The following is a 21,366-nucleotide window of genomic DNA, read 5'->3' as shown; positions in this document are numbered from 1 at the left end:
TAGTGGTATTGCTGGATCATATGGCATTTCTGTTTCTAGTTTTTTAAAGGAAACTTGTACTGTTTTCACAGTGGCTGCACCAATTTATGTTCCCACCAACAGTGCATGAGGATTCCTTTTTCGCCACATCTTTGCCAACACTTGTCATTTTCTTCTCTTTTTAAAAAAAGTTTATTTTGAGAGAGAGAGTGCAAGCAGGAGAGGAGCAGAGAGAGGAGGAGGGAGAGAATCCCAAGCAGGCTCTGCACTGTCAACATGGAACCCAATGTGGTGGCTCATTCCCACAACTCTGAGATCGTGACCTGAACTGAAATCAGGAGTTGAATGCTTAACCAACTGTGCCACCAAGGTGTCCCTTCATTGTTCTTTTTTTTTTTTTTTAATTAAAAAAAATTTTATCTTTTGAGAGACGTAGACAGAGCATGAGCAGGGGAGGGGCACAGAGAGAGAGAGTCACAGAATCCAAAGCAGGCTCCAGGCTCTGAGCTGTCAACACAAAGCCCGACGCAGGGCTCGAACTCATGAACTGTGAGATCATGACCTGAACTGAAGCCAGACACATAACTGACTGAGCCACCCAAGTGTCCCTCCTCCGCCCCCCTTCGTTGTTCTTTTGATTTGCATTCTTTTAATGAGCAGTGGTGTTGAGCATCTTTTTCACATGTCTGTTGGCCATCGTACGTCTTCTTTGGAAAAATGGGTATTCAGTCCATTTTTTAGTCGTGTTTTCTGGTGTTGGATTTTATAAATTCTTTATTTTGGATACAAATCCCTTTTTGGATATATTGTTTGCAAATATTTTCTTACATTCAGTAGATTGCCATTGGTTTTGTTGATGGTTTCTTTTGCTGTGCAGTAACCAGGGCACTCTGAATGTAATTTTATCAACACTTAAGGAGCCCTTATTTTGAATAATGTTGGTGGAAGTCCTGGTTTTCCTATTAAAAAATAGCATTTTCTATTTTATTCATCTAATTACTTTCATAGTATCAACCAGATAAGATACATTTGGCCATGGCATTGCAAGTTTTCTGTCTTTTGTTTTTTTATTAATAGTGGGATTGGTTTTTAAACTAGAAGGTGAATTTAATATGGAGTTGAAATTGGCCTTTCATTCAAAACAAAATGAAGATTAACTTCTCATTTTAATTAGTAAATGTCAGAGTTAGTGGTCCTTCAGAAAGCTGTGGTATAAAAAGTAGAATGTAGAGGCACATGGGTGGGTCAGTTGGTTAAGCATCCAGCTTCATCTCAGGTCTTGAGTTTGAATCCCACATCAGGCTCACTGCTGTCAGCACAGAGCCTGCTTTGGATCCTGTGTCTCTTCTTTCTCTCTGCCCCTCCCTCACTTATGCCGGTTCTCTCTCTCTCTCTCTCTCTCTCTCTCTCTCTCTCTCTCTGTCAAAAATAAATGTTAAAAAAAGTAGAATGTAAATAATTAATAGCTTGAAAAAAGCTACTAGTTAAATGCAGAGAAGCTTTTAGTTTAGAACAGGGATTGTCAAATTATGTTAAGTAGTGTGGAGTGTTGTCTGGGGATGATGAGAGCCATGTTTTGATATCCTTTTATGTCAGAAGATGGAATATTGGGACAGTAAGCCCTTAGGACTTTACCAGGCACTTTGGGTGGAGGTTTAGCAGTTCTCCAGTGACCTGGGATCTGGGAGAGAAGGAGGAAGGTGTATAATTCTGTGCTTCCCCTGATACATGGGTTAGAGCTGGTGACATCTGGAGGTGGAGGTGGAACAAGATGGCCCTGGGTCCAGAGTCTCGCGTTTCGGGTCCCCCAAGCAGGGGGGTAATGTTTGGGAAGTGGGTTAGGATGGGTCATGAGGAGATCTTCATTTCGACCCTGAGAGAAGTCAGACTTAGACAAGGAGCACCTTCAAGAGGTAGCAAGTAGTCTCGTGAACTTTGTCAACGAAAATACTTTTCATATATTTCATTGTTGTTGAGACGGGCCCATTTCTGTAATACTGCTTTTCACGCTTACACTCCAGTTTCTACTGGAGGTGGGAGATAGAAGTGGCATGGCTTCCTATATTTCCTGTCAACTCTGAAACTTCTTTGGAGTGCACCTGGGCAACGGGGAACATTTTCCAGGTCTTTCTGTAGAGCAAGGCCTCAAGTGCTTAGGGGACCCAGGGCAGCTTATAAACTCAGGTGCCTGTGGTGGAAGAGAAGGCAACATACACTCGGTTTTCAGAAAAAGTAGCACTTGGAGAAAGCTGTGGATGATAGTGAGTTGAGAGCTGAGAGCTTGTGTGTCCCCAAGAAAGGCTTGTAACAGGCTCTTAGCTCCCGCGGATTGTTTCCCCGTGTTTTGAAGAGATACAAAGTCACAAAAGTTTTCATTGTTAGGGGAGCAATTAAAAAGAAAACACACCTGTGGATCGAATATGCTACCGCTGAAATCTAATAGAAAGGTGTTCAAAAGTGGCTCTTAACTTTGACTAAAAATCTCGCGCCGAGAGGATTTCTCACATTTTAACCAAACTGCGGTTCCGTTGTGATGCATAATTGACACAGCTGCATGAAGTATTTTTTTAAACATAAAAGAAACCTTCGTGATAAGAACCAAGACACAAAGAGAGCACGAGCACCTAAGATGACCCATGAAAGGTGCTCACTGAGATGCATGTGTCCTGGAATGCTTGTTTACAAGAGTCTGCCTGCCCCCAGTGGTGCTCACCTGCTAGTTATCTCCTCAGCCTCCAGACTCTGTTTTCCTGGCGGTGAAAGTGAGACTTTTCCTTCGAGAAAGTCACTTTCTCCAGTTCTTGCTCATGTGCTGTCACAGTGCCCGCTCTGCCCCTGATGGGAGGCTCAGACCATGACTGATAACCAGCATGTGTGTCTGACCCCACTGTCTCCAGGTTGGGGTGGAACATGAGCCCGTATGACCCCCTGAGAGCAAGTACTAGATGTTTGTGGAAATTCTCTGGAGGACTGGCTCTGAAGAGATAGTCTAGCAGTGCTTCTTTTATTTTGCTACCACACACACACAGAAGAGCCCACAGCTTCCTATGAGTTGAGACTAACACCATGGAAAGTGGCTGGAAGGATGGTATAAACCCAGCCTTGGTGACATCAGCAGAGGCCCCCCATCAGCCCTTAAATAAAACCATACCCGCAACTTTGGGACATTTAGTCTGTCAGCCAGTGAATCTCTTTTTATTGCAGAAGTCCAATTTTAGTTGTATTTTTATGTCACCTGCAAATGAAAAAATTCTGAGTTGGCTTCACCTAGAAGATTAACTCAGAAATTTTAGAAAACACTCTTACGCTAATTTCTGTTCCTGCTTGAGGATGACAGGAAAGTATGTGCCATTAGTTCTCCATTCTGTCCTTATTCCTAGTGCTGCTACCTGTCTCCTTTGACTCTGGACAAGAAGAAGAAGAAAAAAAGGATTTTTGTTAATACAGAAAATACCAAAGATACTATCATTCATAGCAGATCATCTCCCTAGAGTGACATGAGATTTCCTTTTGGGTAAACCACACTGTGAGGTGTGTGGGTGGGGGTGGGGAGAGAACTGGTGCAGCACCGCCGTCAGCGGTCACAGCTCTTACTACCTTTTGCTCATCAATTCTCTGCAAGATGCTAGTGACACGAGCATCACCATTTCCTGACAGGACATCCCCGCAAAAGAACCACTTTAACAAAGTGTGGCTTTCCTTTCCCATAATGCCGCTTTTTAAAATAGTTTAACCTTTTCAGAGCACTGCTTCTACAATATGGTTAAATGTTGTTTTCACCTTCTCTGTGATGAATACGTATCTTAAACACTATTATAAGCTAGCTACAGAAAAGAAACAAATTGTTCCGTAGCATAATTAAAAAAAAAAAAAAAAAAGTACTGGTAATCTCAGGGAAGTGTCTGTGTTCATCCACTGTTGACCTTGCTCTACCATCTTTTTTATTGTAATTCTGGACCTGATAAACAGTAACTGTTAAATCAATGGTGGCTTTACTGTTTCCTTACCTGGCTTGCACATTGTTTCCTGAAAAAGCTCGATTTTCCACATTGCCCATCTACTTTAGCACAGTGGTTACAAAGGCATTAATTACTTGGTGCTCCTCAGTTTCTTCTTTGCTTTCATTTTCTCCGGTGGCCCAGTGGGGGGCATGGTAAAACCACCAGTGTTTACTAGTTTGTCCCGGCTTTTGGAAGTTGTGAAGAATAAACACAGCCAGTTTCTTTGCAGATGTAGTTAGCCAAACATATATAGCGGGTTTAACTTTTCCAAGCGTATTTATCATAGGTTGGTGATTTTGTTCTCTTTAGAGGATATTTGACCCAGAGTTAGGAGCAGGGAGTTTTTATGAGGATGGAAGGTGGACACAGAGAGTGAAAACCTTCCTAGTTCTTGAAGAATTTAAGAGGTACTTTCTGAGTTTTTCCTAAAATCTGAGGAGGTCCCAGAGCATATGAAATACTAATTTTGAAAAAGTGGCAAATAAAAGTTTTAATTCTCTATGTAACTGTCTTTGTAGTTTTTTTTTTAACTTTTATTTTTTTAATATTTGTTTATTTTTGAGAGGAGAGAGAGAGAGAGAAAGAGAGAGAGAGAGAGAGAGAGAGAGAGGCAGGCAGGCAGGCACAGATCTGAAGCAGGCTCCAGGCTCCGAGCTGTCATCACAGAGCCCGACGCGGGGCTCGAACTTATGAACCGTGAGATCGTGACCTGAGCCAAAGTCAGACGCTTAAACGACTGAGCCACCCAGGTGCCCCTGTTTTCCTTTCTTCATGTGTATTTGAGCATATTAAAGAAACCCCCCATGTCTTGACTGTGAAATAATTTGGCATTGTTTTTCATACCTTGAGTTTTAAGGAAAAAATCCTGATACTATTGAAAATATTTTTATTAGTACATATACAGTAAAGCCAAAAAGTATATATACATGGCTTACAAAAATGTTTGAGAATAACATTTGGAAGATGGCCTGGATGTCTTCTAGGCAGTTAAGAGCAAAGAAAGAATTTAGTTTTGGTAACTCACAAGCCAGCAACCATATCCCTTATCTACATACTTGAAATCCATCTCCTTTTCAGAAAATGTCACAAATTTTCATTTTATGTGTAATTTCTCACTCAAAATTGCAAATTTTAGATTTTCCTTTTTTTCAAGTCTGGTTGCTTTCAAAGAAAACTGTTTCCCCTGTCCCTAGATGTATGTGTGTATGTACATGCTGTGTGTGTGTGTGTGTGTGTGTGTGTGTGTGTGTGTGTGTGTGTCTGTGTCTGTGTCTTTGTCCTGGTCATCATTTTTTTTTTTTTCCTCCATAGCATTCGATAGGGAAAGTTGCTGGCAACATATACCAATAGCCAGTTTCCTTCAATAGAGTCCACTTAAAAATATTTTAACACCAGAAATGCATGCTCAAGACGTAGCTTAATAAGTCTTGATACAAAACATTCAGAATGTATCTTATTATCATCTTCAAAATGTTATCAAAGTGTTACATTTTGTTTTTACTGCAAAGAACAGAATTTATATCAACTTCCCTTTGAAATGCTAGGAGATAAATCAGTAGGGAATTTCCTAAGTGAAATCAGAGAAAATTTGACTTTTTCACTCCAAACAGGTCTCCAGTTCTTTATCAAACTCTGCCTGCTTTTAGGTTGGTCTTTAGTAACCCTGGTGAAAAAAAAACACATAGGTTAAATTCTTGTATTCAGAGAAGGAACACGCCCCAGTGAATTGTCTTGATTGCTTCCTATTTTCTTTATGCTATTTAAACTTCTACATTAACTGACGAGACGAGTGATTATACATTGAAAACTTCTGTTTTGATGGAATAAAATTGAACACTGCATGTATTACTTTTTTCTTTGCTGTTACAAAAGCAGGGGAACTTATATTTTGTTTTTATTATTATACTAAATTGAATAGTAATGCATAGAGATGATACTTAGTTGCATGGACATGTTTCTTTTGTATTCATATGTAACTGAAGATTGCAAAATGTGTACATGGATTCTTTTTGAAAGGAGGTGGGAATTCACAGAGTGTCTGTGCTTTCATGCATTGTATTTCCTCTTTTGGTTTTAGAAGTGTCTGAGTCAGACTGAGCTTTTAATGGGATGTGCAGTTTCTTACATAAAATTTCTCTAAATGGCTGGCATAGAAAGAAATAAATAATAGGGTCTAGGCATACATTTGCAGCTGACAGTACTAGAGTGAATTCTTTTACGTAGAGCAAAATTTCTTTTGACCGGCAGCTGTAATGAGCTTCTGTCTGGCTCTGCGTGTAGGGGATTCTGGCAATGTGGTAAGGCACAAAACAGACAAAAAATACGAACATGATGCTGAATATATTGCGGCTAGATTTCTTCTTGACCGAAATGGAATTCCTTCTGGATTTCAGGTGGGACTTAAAGATTTTCCTCGTGATAGCAGTGTAGAAAATGACCAACAAAAGAAACACAATCCAGAAGATGCCCACAAAGATGTAGTTTGATGCCTTGTGCCACTTAAGTCCCAGTTCGTTTTTAAGCTCTACACATTTTATACGCATAACCTTCCCGTTCCTCGCTTTCTGGTTGGTCAGGATAATGTTGGGGACAGCCAGAAGGAGCATGAGCACCCACACCGTGACTGACAGAAGTTTGCTGTAATTTACTGAATGGATGAAAGAAGTCAAAAGAGGCTTTACAATTTTATAATACCTGTCAAAGCTGATGAGCCCAAAGAACACGATGCTGACATACATGTTGACGTAGAACAGCACAGCTGAGACCCTGCACACAAACACGTTTATCTGCCAGGGTCCCAGGCCCGAATCCCCAAGAATCTTGAAGGGAAAAGTCAGGCTCATCAGAAAGTCAGCCACAACAATGTTCTTGAGATAGACGATGAAACTCTTGGAGCTGGACACGTAAAAGAATATCCATGCAGAGACACCATTGAGCAGGATCCCCGCGACAAAGACCACTAAGTATAGCACGGGAATGATACTCTGAGTTATGAGGGTGTTCTGGGAGCAGGCCTCGTTCGGAGGTTGTGTGGTGGTGGAATTTATCATTCTGTAACTTCTGCAGGGGAGGCCTGGAAAGCAATGCGAAGTAGTCACTCAGAAGGGACTTACAGCATCTAATAAATAATTTGCCAAATAATAAAGGCCAGCGGATATAGTCAAACCTGTTGTGTTCTTGAAATTAAGTGTTAGCTCTGCATCAGACACACCTTCCTCGTTCCCTCCTTCCCTTCTTCTCTACTTTCCTTTTAGAAAGGGAAGACTAGAGTATACAGATGACAGGAAAGAAAAATGGGAGAAGCAGGACAGTCTGAGAACTGTAGGTAATGGGATCAACGTTCCCCGAAAATGGTTAAAAGTTCCTTTTAAAACTCCAAAGTTCGAGAAAGTACTCATTTAAATAAAGGCTCAAAAAGTAACAAAACTGAGGCGCCTGGGTGGTTCAGTAGGATAAGCATCCAGCTTTGGCCCAGGTCATGATCTTTTCGAGCCCCGCATCGGGCTCTGTGCTGATGGCTCAGAGCCTGGAGCCTGCTTTGGATTCATTGCCTCCCTCTCTCTTTGCTCCTCCCCCACTTGCGTTCTGTCTCTGTCTCTGTCTCTGTCTCTCTCCTTCTGTCTTAAAAGTAAATAAACATTAAAAAAATTAATGTAACAAAACTGTAAAGACAGAGAATCTGTTACATTTATTCCCTCCCCTCCCCTCCCCACCCCTCCCCTCCCTGCATGGAACCCAACATGGGGCTTGAACTCCAAATTTTTGTGCGACCAAAAATTCCAAAAAAAAAAAAATGCCGAGTCCATTCTACATATGTATCAACATCCTGCTGGAAACTGTTCTGTGATCATTCTTTGGCCTCAGGATAAAGTCCTAACTCTTTAATGCTGACTGACTGAAGTCCCTTCTTGGTCTCACCTTGGCTTCCTCCACTCTCAGCCATGAGTTCCATGATTTCTTTGACCTTGGACCTTTGCACAACCTTTCATTTCTGTGGAAAACCTTTTTGCTACCTTCTTGGCATGTTAACTTCTCTTCATCCCTGCAGCTAGGCTTGGATGTCACTTTCTTTAGAAAACGTTGTCTTCCTATGCTTTGGTCAGAGTGGGTTATACTCCTTTTGTATGTGTGCTCCTAGCTCTGTGCCTTTCTCCCATCTCAACACTGATTTCTCCATCTGTTTCTTTCTTTCTTCTGTTACGGTAAGCCCCTTCATAGGGAGATCGTGTTATTTTTTTTACCATTGTGTTCCTAGCATTATATTTAGGACATTAGATAAAGTACTTGTGAAATAAAAGAACATGCAATCTGGGAATTGAAGACATGAATCCCTACTCTTAAGAAATGTACAGGTAGTCAGGGATCGTGGGAAAGAATGATTGTGGAGGATGATGGGTCCCTTGAGATCAGAGAATGTATCTTGTTCATCTTTGTATTCCTGGAGCCAAGTACAGTGTTTCAAACACAGTGAAGAGTGTTGTCAGTAAAATTAAGGAAGTATGAGAAAGTCAAATTTGGAAATGTGGAATATGAAATTCAGTCACATTCCAAATAAAACAGTCGTATATGCAAACTTTGTGTACTACTTCTCACACAAGAACACCTTGCTTCTGTGTGCTCTTACTTCATGCATGCCACCCTTGGCTCTGATCATAATAGTTTGTAGTCCTATGCTTCCCGTCAGTCTTCTGTAGCCTGTTTTGAATTTTAGATGGTAAGCAAAGGGGCCACATTTTCTATTTTTAAATGTCCACTGTGGCAAGGAGTTTGTCTACTAAATAGTTTGTCTTGTCTCCTGATAGCCTGATGCCATGGGTCCAGAACTGTGTTCTTAGAATCCTGAATGTGTTGAGAATCTGAGCATATTATGCCCTTGTGTTGTACATTATTGTCTCCCTGCACCCCTCGTCACTTCGAGGTTAATGGAAGAGTATGACTGACCCAGATAGACTTCTAGAGCAAGGAAGCCTTCTGAAAGTGAGTGAATATTTAAGGCTTGCTTGGGTCTTTCCCTGCAGACACCTTCTTCCTATTCTGGCCTGTTTTGAAGGAATCACAGGTAAGAGTCTTTGTTTTAGGATGGAAAGATTTGACATGTGATGGCTGGGGGAAAACACTATCACTGTTGCCTGCATTGTTACTAGTTAGACACAGTAGAGACAAAGGGACACTCCACATGAGTAATGAGCCGAAAGTAAACCCGAGATAATCTAAGCTCTTAAATATTTTTCTTTAGCAGCAGTGTTTTTCTTAGGGCATTGTGTTCTCCAGCTGAATGTTTTACTGGTTTTGGTCTCAGCCAGGCTTCTGTACAGTGATAGATTGAAAGATGTGTGAAAATAGAGCTATCTGAGGCATCTACAGGAAGTGAGGACAATTACATGCTGAGCCCAAAGGATAGGAATATGTGTTGGATGAAAACAGGACAAGATCATAACAGGGACCTGTATCAATTTGACCTTTTAACATCTGTCCAATCTCCTCTCCTCCTCTTTAGCGTAGAGATGATTTAGTGTGTTGATGATGGGACCTACTGAAACTTCAAATCATTTCACAAATGGAGGAAATAGCCATATATAGATGCTGATTTTATACAATGATGCAAAAATAAGAACCAAGTGAATCAAAAAGAAAACAAAGAATGTCTTGGTGTAGCCCACCTACTCTTCCTTTCCTGTCCCAGGCTCTTGGAAGGTTCACTATTTCTAAGCAGCTTGTCGCAGCCTGTTAAAGATGAGAGGTATGCAAAGGAAGAACAAAGGGGGGAAAGGATGGCGACTAGCCAAGAAGTGGGTGCTCTAGTGAGCCAGTTTGTGGAGGTGCAGCCAGCCTTGCGCCTGGCTGGAGTTACTCTTGACTTTTATCTCGAATTTCTGTACTGAAAGCGTCAAGAATGTAAGCACTGCTCCCTAAATTCTTGAGACTACGTTGAAGAAAGATTTCTATATGTGGTAGAACTTTTCAAAAAGGGACGCTTAAGAGTATGTCTTTAGCTTCTCGTAGGTAAGTCTCTTCCTTGGCTCACAAATCCAGGTAAAGGACCATGAAATGGAATGAAATGTTTTAGTTTATATCATCACTTGGGTCTTTGGTAACATAATTAAAGAACATGGAGGAATGGGATTTATGAGACCAAAAGATAGCTATTAATGTGTAATAATAGCACATGAATTGCTTTTTCTCCATTTTTCTGCACAGCTAGAATGTCAAGTGCCACAAATTCATTCTAATTTAAAGTGAGTGCCCTTGTTCCTTAGTGCAATGTAGGGTCTGAGGATTGTGGTACTTTAAGTATTTTCAAAGTGCAGAGAATTACATTTAACCTTTGGGCTCTCTCTTTGGGCGGAATTTAGTCGATACAGGCCATACAAAGCAATGCTCACTCCAGAAACATGCACCTTAATAAAAACATGCTTAATCGGCCTGAGGTTCATTACTCCTCTATTGTGTACCTATACACCTCGACCCATATCTCTCTTACATACGGACCACCCTCCTAATTATGTGCCGTAATTCTTCTTTTTCTGGAGAAGAGGAATTATTCATAATTTGTGTGAAATTAACAACTTGTGGATAATACTAGAGAATTTTTTCAGTTACCTTAAAACTTTTTTTGGCGTGGTGGGGGCGCTGGTAGAATAGGGGGCTTCCTGTCAATGAAGCAGTGTAGTCCAGTGTGTGCTTGTCATCTTGAAGTGGCCAAGGTGTTCCTTCCCTAATGATCCTGTGTGGTGAGAGAAAAATGGAGAATTAATCGAGTGAATACCAAAGTGTTTTTATTAGAGAAGTACGTATGGTAGCAATGTACTTTTTAAAATTCAGCTTGGGTAATTACGAAATATTACAACATGTGTATTTCTTGTGCTGTATAGGTCTTGGTTGTCAGTGTTGACGAATATTGGTATGAACTTTTGGGGAAAACTTACTCTTGAGAGTGTTGGATAGACAGTGTTCTTAGTTACTGGTTACCCCCCGCTTCCCCCGCCCATGGACACAGATGCTCAAATCAGTTCATCAGATTCCTGAAGGTAATAATTGATTATTTTAGCTGGGATATCAAGGCAGTATTTTCTTTGTTCCCTCCCTTCCCTTCCCTTCCCTTCCCTTCCCTTCCCTTCCCTCCCTCCCTCCCTCCCTCCCTCCTTCCTTCCTTCCTTCCTTCCTTCCGTCCGTCTTTTTCTTTCACCTTTGCACTACTGATACTTTGGCCAGATAATTATCTGTCGTGAAGTATTGTCTTCTGCATTGTAGGGTGTTTAGTGCCTTCCCTGGTTTCTATTTACCAGATGCCAGTGACACTGTCCCCCCCCCCCCCCCCCCAAGGTCACAACAAAAATGTCTCCAGACATTGCCAGTGTCCTGGGAGGCCCAGTATGCCCTGGTTGAATAGCTACTGGTCTAATGAGACTGATGTGTGGACTTTGCAGATATAACACCTGAAAGCCGTGTTGTCCAATAGGCCGAGAATAAGTTTGGCAGCATGGTGGTTAGATTTGGTTCCTCCTTGGTCTGTGTTACCACCGTCCTGATTTCTCTAAACAAGTACCTCTCAAACTCAAGTGTACGTGCATGTCATTTGGAGATCATGCTAAAGTGAAGGCTCCGATTCCGTAGGTCTGAGATTGGGTGTGATGCTGATGCTGCTAGGACAGTGATTACTCTTTGAGGAGCAGACACTTTGGAGAGCCCTGTACGTAGGAGACATTTAGTAAATGTTTGGTGAGGAGGGTTAAAAATTTGGTTTTCTTGGCTGTAATTGGGACTCTAGATAGGAAAAAAGTTGATTTTAGGTAACCCTGAAACCTAAGATCTTCTTCGAGTTTATCTCTTACAGATTTCATCACAAATAATCTGATCCTATGTAGTCTCCTGGAAATTTAAATAGCTATTTTATAGAAATCTATTTGAGAACAATGATAAAGAGCACCTTATATTTATCTCGAATGTCCCTAAAAGGTCATGAAGCTTCCTTTGGAAGCAAAACAGAGATTAAGCTCTGTGGAGTCATATTGTATGTGATCCATGGCCTGGTTGGGAATGATACATTCTTTTTTTGTTTGTTTTTTTTGAACATTTAAAAAAATGTTTTTTTATTTAGTTTGTGAGAGGCAGAGAGAATCCCATGCAGGCTCTGTGTGGTGAGCTTAGAGCCCCGGGAATGATATATTCGCACGTGAGGACAAGGCTTACTCCTGAGGAGGGTTGGAGGAGCAAGGGAGGTCTCAGGGTAGTTGGGGTTTAGCTGTGTTCATGGTATTTCATCTCTTAAACTCGGAAACAACATATGTACATATTACTATCCATTAACACTGGGCAGCTGGGCACATTGGTGTCACCAACATTGGTTTGCGTATTTTTATTTTTGTATATTTAAAATATCTTCTTGTTAGAAAATGTATATGGAGAATGGATTGCTTTCAAATTACTGTTTTATCAGCACATGCTTACTCACCTATGAGGCACATCATCCTTGTCTTATTTGTTCGATTCTTACCAAGTAACAATCTGATTATTTCCTTCCCCCTCCTTCCTGTCCAACATCAAGAAATTGAACCCCAGAGTGTCCCACATATTTTCCTATGACAAAAATTTTGTTTTCTCAATGATGCCTAGGTCAATAGAAATAATATAGATGTGTGTAATCATTGTGTACATTTCTAAACTTACTAAAACCATTTTCTTATGACTGCAGCTTTTATCTCCTTTGCCATAATGTGTAACTCCTTTTCCCCCCACCTTTTTGGTGCCAGTATGTCGTATCCTAGATGGTTTCCAAAGACGTTAGAGTGGGTTGAATAGAAAGGGGATTTATGAATGTCTGCATATTCAGTCTTGCAGTCATGTTTCGTAGGTTTTGTGTTATTAAATACTTTGTAAGATATTTTGTATTAAAAAAATATTTTCTATTCAATTGTATTCTGTCATCAGGCTTCTGGCCTTTCTTATTGCATGGTTGGTTGGATATTTTCGAATGTCTTCCACCTTGATTCTGGTCCTGCTTCTCTCTCCAACATTGGATAATTGTTGACTCCTAGGGATGGGTAAACAGTGTCCTCTGTTTCTAGGTCTTAGATGTGTTTGGGAGGACATCATTATAAGCATGCCAGTTTATTTCATAGAAGTTACTGTTTTTCCTCTGTAACTGTCTGTCCCCCACCTTCTCAGAAACCCATTTATTTTCTTCCTTCCTTCCTTCCTTCTTTCCTTCCTCCCTTCCTTCTTTCCTTCCTTCCTTCCTTCCTTCTTTCCTTCCTTCCTTCCTTCCTTCCTTCCTTCCTTCCTTCCTTCCTCCCCCCCTCCCCCTCCCCTCCCCTTCTCTTTCCTTCCTTTCTTCCCTTTCTTTTTAATGTTTGTTTCTATTTGAGAGGGAGGGAGGGAGAGAGAGAGAGAGAGAGAAAGAAAGAGAACAAGCAGGGGAGGGGCAGAGAGAGGGGGACAGAGGATCAGAAGTGGGTTCTCGCTGACAGCACAGAACCCTATGCAGGGCTTGAATTTGCAAACTGAAAGATCATGAGCTGAGCTGAAGTTGGATGCTTAACTGACTGAGCTACCCAGGCAACCCAGAAACCCATTTTCTATTGGGCTCTCTGTCAGACCCTAACAGTAGTTGTCCCACCCTTTTGCTCTCCCCATGCCTCTTTCTGGCCTGTGCTCTCTCTAGGCTCAGCCAGTGGGAATCTCACTTTATTCTTCACTGGAAAGTATGAACCTCCCTTGTGGTTTTTTTTATGTCACTAAAGATTTAATGTTCGACACTTACCAACCTTCTCATAGGCTGCCAGAGATCTCATCTCTAAGTTTATTGTTCTTTTGTCAGTTGTCTTATATCCTGACCTCTCTGCAGTAGTTAATGGTATTGATTTTCTCCTTGTTGAAATCTTTTCTTCTTATGGTACATTGTAGCCTTGGGCTCCTGTGTATTCCCAGTGGTCCTTCCTTTGCAATAGTTCTTCCTTTGCCAAGACCTTTTATTTATGTGCTCACTAAATCCATCAGACCGTATTTGCCAGGCACTGTGGAGATATATCAGCCCCAGGGAACTCTCAGAAATGTCCCAGCCTAGGGTGTGGGGGCCTGAGCAGAGTGGTGCTTCAGGATACAACAAGGGGTTATTCCTGAAGGAGGAGGCACAAGAACAGAGTGAGCAGTGAGCAACTATCACCTTCAGGAATGGTGGTATCAAGGCAACCTTCTTGGATCAAGTGATAATGAAGGTTGATAAATCGCTTGACTTTAGCCAGACACAGAAGGAGAGGGGGAGAGTTTTAGGCAGAGAGAGCTACTAGATATATGCACCAAGGTACATGAGACAACAACATAGTTGGGGGAGGGGGTGGCTAGGAGATATGGCTTGCCCAAATCGGTTAACGTAATAGAGCCTTGTCAGTGAGTTACTATTATTGCCATTTTGCAAATGAGGAAAATGATGCTTAAAATGGTTCATTAATTCATCAAAGGTGATTTGGGTAGCTAACATGGGGCCAGACAGTATTCTAACGTGTGTCTGTTCTCCGCTATACTTGAGTGAATGTGGGGGCTCCATGTTTTGTGGTATTTGAGCATGAGCATGTGTACAGCCCTTCAGCATTTCTCTGAAGTCTTCTTTTTCTTAATTGAAGTATAGTTGATACACAATGTTGCATTAGTTTCAGGTATACAACATGATGATTCAGCATGTATGTTATGCTGTGCTGGCTCAAAGTGTAGCTACCATCTGTCACCATAGAATACTATTACAATATTATTAACTATATTCCCTATGCTGTACCTTTCCTCCTCATGAATTCTGCATTCCGTACCTGGAATTCAGTACCTCCCACTCCCCTTCACCTATTTTGCTCATCCCCTCATGATCCTCTCCTTTGGTAGCCATACCTCTTTGTATTTATGGATCTGTCTCCTTTTTTGGTATGTTTTTATTATTAATACTTTTACCAGTCCATGTACAAGTGAAATGCTATGGTATTTATCTTTCTCTAACTTACTTCGCTTAGCATAGTAGCCACTAGGTTCATACGTGTTGTCACAAATGGCAAGATCTCATTTTTTTTTATGGCTGAGTACACACAAACGCCACATCTTTACCCATTCGTTGTTCAGTAGACACTTGTGTTGCTTCCATATCTTGGCTATTGTAATAATGCTGCAGTAAACATGGTGGGGGGGGGGGGCATGTATCTTTCCAGATAAGTGTTTTCATTTTCTTTGGTTAAATACCCAGTAGTGGAATTACTGGATCATACGGTATTTCTATTTTTAAATTTTGAGCAGCCTCCAAAAAATTTTCCCCAGTGGCAGCTTACATTCCACAGTACAAATACACATTCCTACCTGTAGTACACAAGGGTTTCTTTTTTCCCACGTCCTCTCTAACACTTGTTATTTCTTTTCGACACTACCCATTCTGACAGGTGTAAGGTGATAACTCATTGTGCTTTTGATTTGCATTTCCCTGATGATGAGTGATGTTGAGCATCTTTTCATGTATCTGTTGGCCATCTTGTATGTCTTCTTTGGAAAAATCCTCTGCCCATTTTTTAATTAAATTATTTTGTTTTGGTTTTGAATTGTATACATCTTCTATCATACTGGATATTAACCCCTTTTGGATATATCATTTGCAAATATCTCCTCCTGTTCAGTAGGTTGCCATTTCATTTTTCTGATGGTTTCATTTCCTGTGTGAAAGCTTTTTGGTTTGGTGTAGTCCTGGTAATTGACTGTTGCTTTTGCTTCCCTTGACTGAGGAGACGTATCTAGAAACATTTTGCTAAGGCTGATATCCAAGAGATTATTGCCTATGTTTTCTTTTAGGACTTTAATGGTTTCAGGTTTCATGTTTAGGTGTCATTTTGACTTTAATTTTATGTGTGGTATAAGAAAGTGGTTTCATTTTTCTGCATGTAGCTGTCCAGTGTTCCCAGCACCATTTATTGATGAGACCTCCCCCCCCCCCCATATATTCTTGCCTCCTTTGTCATACATAGATTAATTGACCACAAAAGTGTGGGTTTATTTCTGGGCTCTCTATTCTGTTCCATTGATCTATAATGTCTCTTTTTTGTGTGTGTCAGGACCATAATGTTTTGATTATTATAGCTTTGTAGCCTATCTTGAAATTTGAGGTTGTGTTACCTCCAACTATGTTTTTCTTTCTCAAGATTGCTTTGGCTATTCAGGATCTTTTGAGATTCCATACAAATTTTAGCATTATTCTACTTTTGTGAAAAATGCTATTTGCATTTTGATAAGGATTATATTGAATGTGTAGTTTGCTTTGTGTAATGTGGACATTTAACAATATCATTCCATTCCTTGAGCATGGTATACCTTTCCATTTGTGTCATCTTTGATTTCTTCCATCAGTGTTTTACAGTTTTCAGTGTACAAGTCTCTCACTTCCTTGGTGGAATTTATTCCTGGGTATTTTTTCTTTTTGGTGCAATTGTAAATAGAACTGTTTTCTTAATTTCTCCTTCTTCTACTTCATTATTCGTGTATAGGAATACAATAGATATCTGCATGTTAATTTTTTACTCTGCAACTTTACCGAATTCATTTATTCTCGTGTGTGTGTGTGTGTGTGTGTGTGTATTTTGGTGGAATCTTTAGGGTTTTCTATGTATAGCATCATGTCATCTGCCAATAGTGACAGTTTTGCTACTTCTTTACCAAATTGAATGTCTTTTAATTCTTTTTCTTGTCCAGTTGCTCTGGCTAACACGTCCAGTACTATATTGAATGAAAGTGGTGAGAGAGACATCCTTGTCTTGTTCCTGACCTTAGGGGAAGAACTTTAATTTTTTTCTCATTGATTATGATGTTAGTTGTGGGTTTCTGGAGTCTTGTCTTTTTTTTTTTTTTTTTTAAGTTTATTTATTTATTGAGACAGAGAGAGAGAATGAGAGGGGAGAGGGGCAGAGAGAGACAGAGACAGAATCTGAAGCAGGCTCCAGGCTCTGAGCTGTCAGCACAGAGCCTGACATGGAGTTTGAACTCACAAACCATGAGATCATGACTTGAGCTGAAGTGAGATTCTCAACTGACTGAGCCACCCAGACACCCAGGAGTCTTGTCTTTAGGAATCACTCAGCCAGCATTTTTTTGAGGGCCGGTTCTCTTGTGTGTGAGTCTGCAAGTATGCATGTCCTGTGTTTTATCTAGATTTTAAAGGTCTGCAAGGTGTGCATATCTTCAGTTTTTCCAGTTAGACTCCAGGTACCACAGCATGGAGAAACCTCCATTTTCTTGGCCAGTTTTTGAAAGTGTTGACAAATGAATGGGTTGGTGACTTTTGACTCAGTTTTCTATCTTCTGCATTGAAGATGCCAGGGGAGGTATAGAATTGGAGCATTCATTACAGTGATTAAAACAAGGACAGTAAGTGCTAAGGACTGTGCTGCTGGGGGAGACCCAGGGCTGCTGTGTATGGTTTGGATGCCACAAAAGGACTCCCTGGGGTCTCTGGCTTTGCTTGTTCCTGTTTGTCACCTTTAGCTAGTTTTCTCTTGTAGTAGATATGAAGTCTTGATTAGATCTGACTTGATCCTCCTAACTCCTGACACTATGGCCCATTGACTTCACCTTCAGTTAGAGTCTTGGTGAATGAGAAACATGTTTTAGTTTAACTTCTAATTGGGTGAATGCTGAGGTTACATACCTCAAATGAGGAACAGTGCTAATTAGTTTTCACATTAGAAGTGGCTGTATGCGCTTCTTGGGCTGAATTGCAGACACCTGAGAACTTCCAGTACTGGAGCTCAGTTTTATCTTAACTGCTAGGCTTTCTTCCTGGGCCTCCCTATTCACAGACTCACACTCATGAGAATCAAAGATCTGTGTTTCTGCTGCAAAGAGACCCAGTCTTCAATTATGTATGATAATTTGACAGTAGGTTAGTATAGACAGTCCAAACCTAGTTTTTACTGTTAATTCTAACCACTTCTCTTAAAATACTTTTAGCAGAGCTAGTAGCAAAGTGTATGCCTGGCACACCTAAGAGCTCAGAGGTGTGTCTGCATATCTTAGCTGATTACGGGAGGTGGTGGACAGTGAGGTGTAGCACAGGTGCCAATGGTCTGGGGCCATGAAAATGGCCAACTGTCACTAGCCTCTGTGATGGGACAGTGTCTGGATTGTCAGGATGGATTAGTGAGGAGTTTTCACCTACACTTTTTGGTATAGCCTAAGGATTTTCAACCTTGGCACTATTGACTTTTTTTTTTTTTTTTTTTTTTTTGAATTCCAGCCCTTTGTAGGTAGGCTGTCTTTTGCCTTACAAGGTTTTTAGCTGCATCTCTGGCTCTATCCACTAGGTGCCAGTAGCACCTCATGATTTATGACAACAACAACAAAAAGTGTGCAGACATTTCTAAATATTCCTAAGTTGAAAATCACTGGAATAGCCTCTAAGTGGTAGGTATATTTGATACCATTTTGATATACAGAGAATTTAGTCACTCTCTCTTTGGTGCTGTCTTAACACTTACAGTCTTAACTCTATGTTGAGTAGCTCATCAACGGTAGGTAATTCAAATCCTTAGATCTCAGAATGTGAAGTGGACTGTCTTGTCTGCACTGGTGGGGCAACAGGCAGACAGTGCAGTATAATGATTAAATGCATGCCTGTTGGATGTAGTGGACCTTGTTTAGAAATGTGGCTTGATTATTTAATGGCCGTGGGTTACTAAGTACCTCCGTGTTTCTGTTTTTACTTCTCTTAAAATGGGGGGGGGGTAGTGGTTGCTGCCTCATAGGGTTCCTGTTCCTCTAAGAATCAAATAACCTGGTGCTTGGTAGTGTGTGACTCAGAGGGAACAGTGGGGGTTCAGGGAGTGACTCAGCTGACAATGGAATAATCCCATGTCCCTGGGACTTTCAGTCTGCCCAGGACTTCCCCTGGGTCAGGCATCTACACGGTTCCCCCTGCTTTCTCATGTTCACTTTCAGCTGATGCTCTGCACCTGAATGAGAGCTGTAGGAGGCACTGTAGATTGTTTGCTAAGTGCTCTGAACCTCCTCCGGTATCTGGCTCAAAAGTGCTTGTGTTGGGGAGGATGGGGGGAAGGCTGTGCTTCCAATGGTTCCCCTATTGTCCTCACAGGAAGTGGCATTTGGCAATAGGGAATGAGGGAAGCCCAAATATTTCACGGTCTTACTCAGCAATCAATCCCCAGAAGCCTGAATCTTTGATGAAAGTGGCATAAAGCTATGAAATTTTGGTCTTGCTAATTTTGGGAAATGATTCCTTTCTAGGTCTGGAATTAGGTTGAACTACTTGGATTCCTGACTTTTTTCCAGCCTGTTCTGCCGCATTGTTTTTTTTTTTTTTGTTTGTTTGTTTTTTTTTGTTTTTAAACTATGCGGCTCTATTCCCCAGAGCCAGGCAAGGAAATGAATCTTTGACCTCCTTTTGCCTCACTGAGATGATGTTTGCATTTCTCAGTTAGGCATGCAGTACTCAGATGTTCAGATCTTGGGGCTCAGGGCATTAATGCATATCCCTTTGCTATGGGAATGGGGAGCAGGTTTTCATTTCTGGGAAACCCACACTTTTAACTACTTAGTTAAATATCAACCACTTGTATGTTTGTTCAAGAATCAGCCTCACATAGCCCAAGAAGAAGGATATCCAGGACTTTGGGTGGGAGTACGAATACTGCAGAAGAGTGATACATGCATTTGAAAACCTAACGTTTGATCTACTTCCTCCGTTTTGGAAGAATCAATGACCTTTGCTTTTAATAAAATGCATCATGACAATTCCTTGAATTAGGCAATTCTGTAAACGAATTCGTATTTTTATAATACAACATATGATAATGAAGTAACTATATTCATCTCAAAATGGGTAGAACTTAAATGTGAAAGATGGAGTTTTATGCAACTTAAAGATGGTGCTTAGAGTACAGGTGAGGTAAAAGACCTTTCCTTTTGTGAACCCTAGGTCCATAAGTTGGGATCCATTGTTGAATGTGTATTTTGCTTTTAGACCATTACATTTGTGATTATTTCACTTTTCTAGTAGAATTCAATGTGAGTCCATCAAGTACATTATAAGAAAGTCATGTCGTGTCTTGCCATGCTGCATGGGAGCTCTTAGATGGCATTTCATTATTGCCTTAGCTATAATGTCCATATTTGAGAAGTCTAATCATAACCAGCTCACAAGTGTTCCATTGCAGTTTTATGTTAATGACTTGCTTGGACCAGGACTGGTTTGGTTTTACTCTGTGCTTTTTTTTTTTTTTTTTTTAAATGCAGCCTACTCTAGACTTCTTTTTAATCTTCATACATTATTGTTTTATATTGTTAGTATCTCTCTCTGTTTAGTGGTGATTTTCCTGTGAGGTATAAACCTGCATAAGTCCTTCATAAAACAGACTAAAAATTGGTAGGTCTAGAAGTCATGATAGCCCCATAGCTATAAACTTGCTCAAGCCTTTTCCATCCTTCAATAACAAAGGTAAAAACCCTCTATAGGCAAAGAAATACTGATTCCCAGTATTAGTGAGCTCATCTTGTTCCTAAGTATCACTGCCCACTGAAAGGACTCCGGGCTTCTTGGAGAAATGGTTGACTTCAATAAGGCACAGGGAAAGTACAAGTGAGTTGAGATGAACCAGTTGGGCAAAAAGCAAGGAAGTGCTCAGCCCGATAGGGACATGTCAAAACACGGAAACTGCTATTGGAGATACTTCTAAATTTGACAATTTGGATATCAACAGGAATGACGAGATCAAAGTACTTGGAAAAACAAACCAAATTCAGGAGTTGACAGTGATATTAAGAAAAGGAAAGCAAGGGGCGCCTGGTTGGCTCAATAGGTTAAGCATCTGACTCTTGAACTCATGGGTGTGAGTTCAAACCCTGAGTTGGGCTCTGTGCTGGGCGTGCAGCCTACTTAAAAAAAAAAAAAAAAAAAAAGTGTGCGTGTTTGATGTGCCTCTGTGACTCAGTCAGCAGAGCAACTGATTCCTGATTTTGGCTCCGGTCATGATCTCATGGTTCGTGGGATTGAGCCTCTGCAGAGCCTGCTTGGGATTCTTTCTTTCTCTCTCTGCCACTCCCCTGCTCACACACACTCTCTCTCAAAATAACTAAACTTTAAAAAAAAAAAAAAAAAGGAGGGGGGAGTGATGTTAAGAATAAGGATGACAAATGGAGGATGAAGACGGGGAGGCTCTTCTTTACATAATTTCAGCTAGAAAATGTAGAATGAATGATAGAAAGTCACCATTTTTCAGCCTCAGTGTAATAACTGATGAGGACGCAGTCTTCAGTAGTTACAAAAAGCCAGTCGGTAAAAGGCTGTGGGAGAACAGGATATTCTAGTCTAAAAGTATCACTCTCAGATCATTTAGAATACTAAAGGAAAAAATTGATC

General features: G+C 40.8%; 2 protein-coding genes across 27 annotated transcripts in view; one reads left to right on the top strand and one right to left on the bottom strand.

The window, feature by feature from the left end:
- The window catches only part of MED12L (mediator complex subunit 12L), a 336,555-nt gene that overhangs the window by 120,166 nt on the left and 195,023 nt on the right, over positions 1-21,366 (top strand). The window lies entirely within an intron of this gene.
- P2RY14 (purinergic receptor P2Y14) overlaps positions 5,248-21,366 on the bottom strand; it is a 78,083-nt gene continuing 61,964 nt past the window's right edge. For 8 of the 10 annotated variants that reach the window (XM_045503263.1, XM_045503267.1, XM_045503264.1 and 5 more), the window contains 2 exons: positions 10,581-10,704; positions 5,248-7,053 (listed from right to left, as the gene is read on the bottom strand). In XM_045503263.1, the coding sequence (XP_045359219.1) occupies positions 6,008-7,030 (1,023 nt within the window). In that variant the 5' untranslated portion in view covers positions 7,031-7,053; positions 10,581-10,704 and the 3' untranslated portion in view covers positions 5,248-6,007. Of the gene's footprint in view, positions 7,054-7,146; positions 7,245-10,580; positions 10,705-21,366 lie in introns of those variants that run through there. The other 2 variants (XM_045503269.1, XM_045503270.1) reach the window with 2 other exon arrangements.

This window comes from Leopardus geoffroyi, chromosome C2 (genome assembly GCF_018350155.1).
Source record: "Leopardus geoffroyi isolate Oge1 chromosome C2, O.geoffroyi_Oge1_pat1.0, whole genome shotgun sequence".
Classification (NCBI taxonomy): domain Eukaryota; kingdom Metazoa; phylum Chordata; class Mammalia; order Carnivora; family Felidae; genus Leopardus; species Leopardus geoffroyi.
Note: the sequence above shows the minus strand (reverse complement) of the source record. Positions and strands in the feature narration are given on the sequence as shown.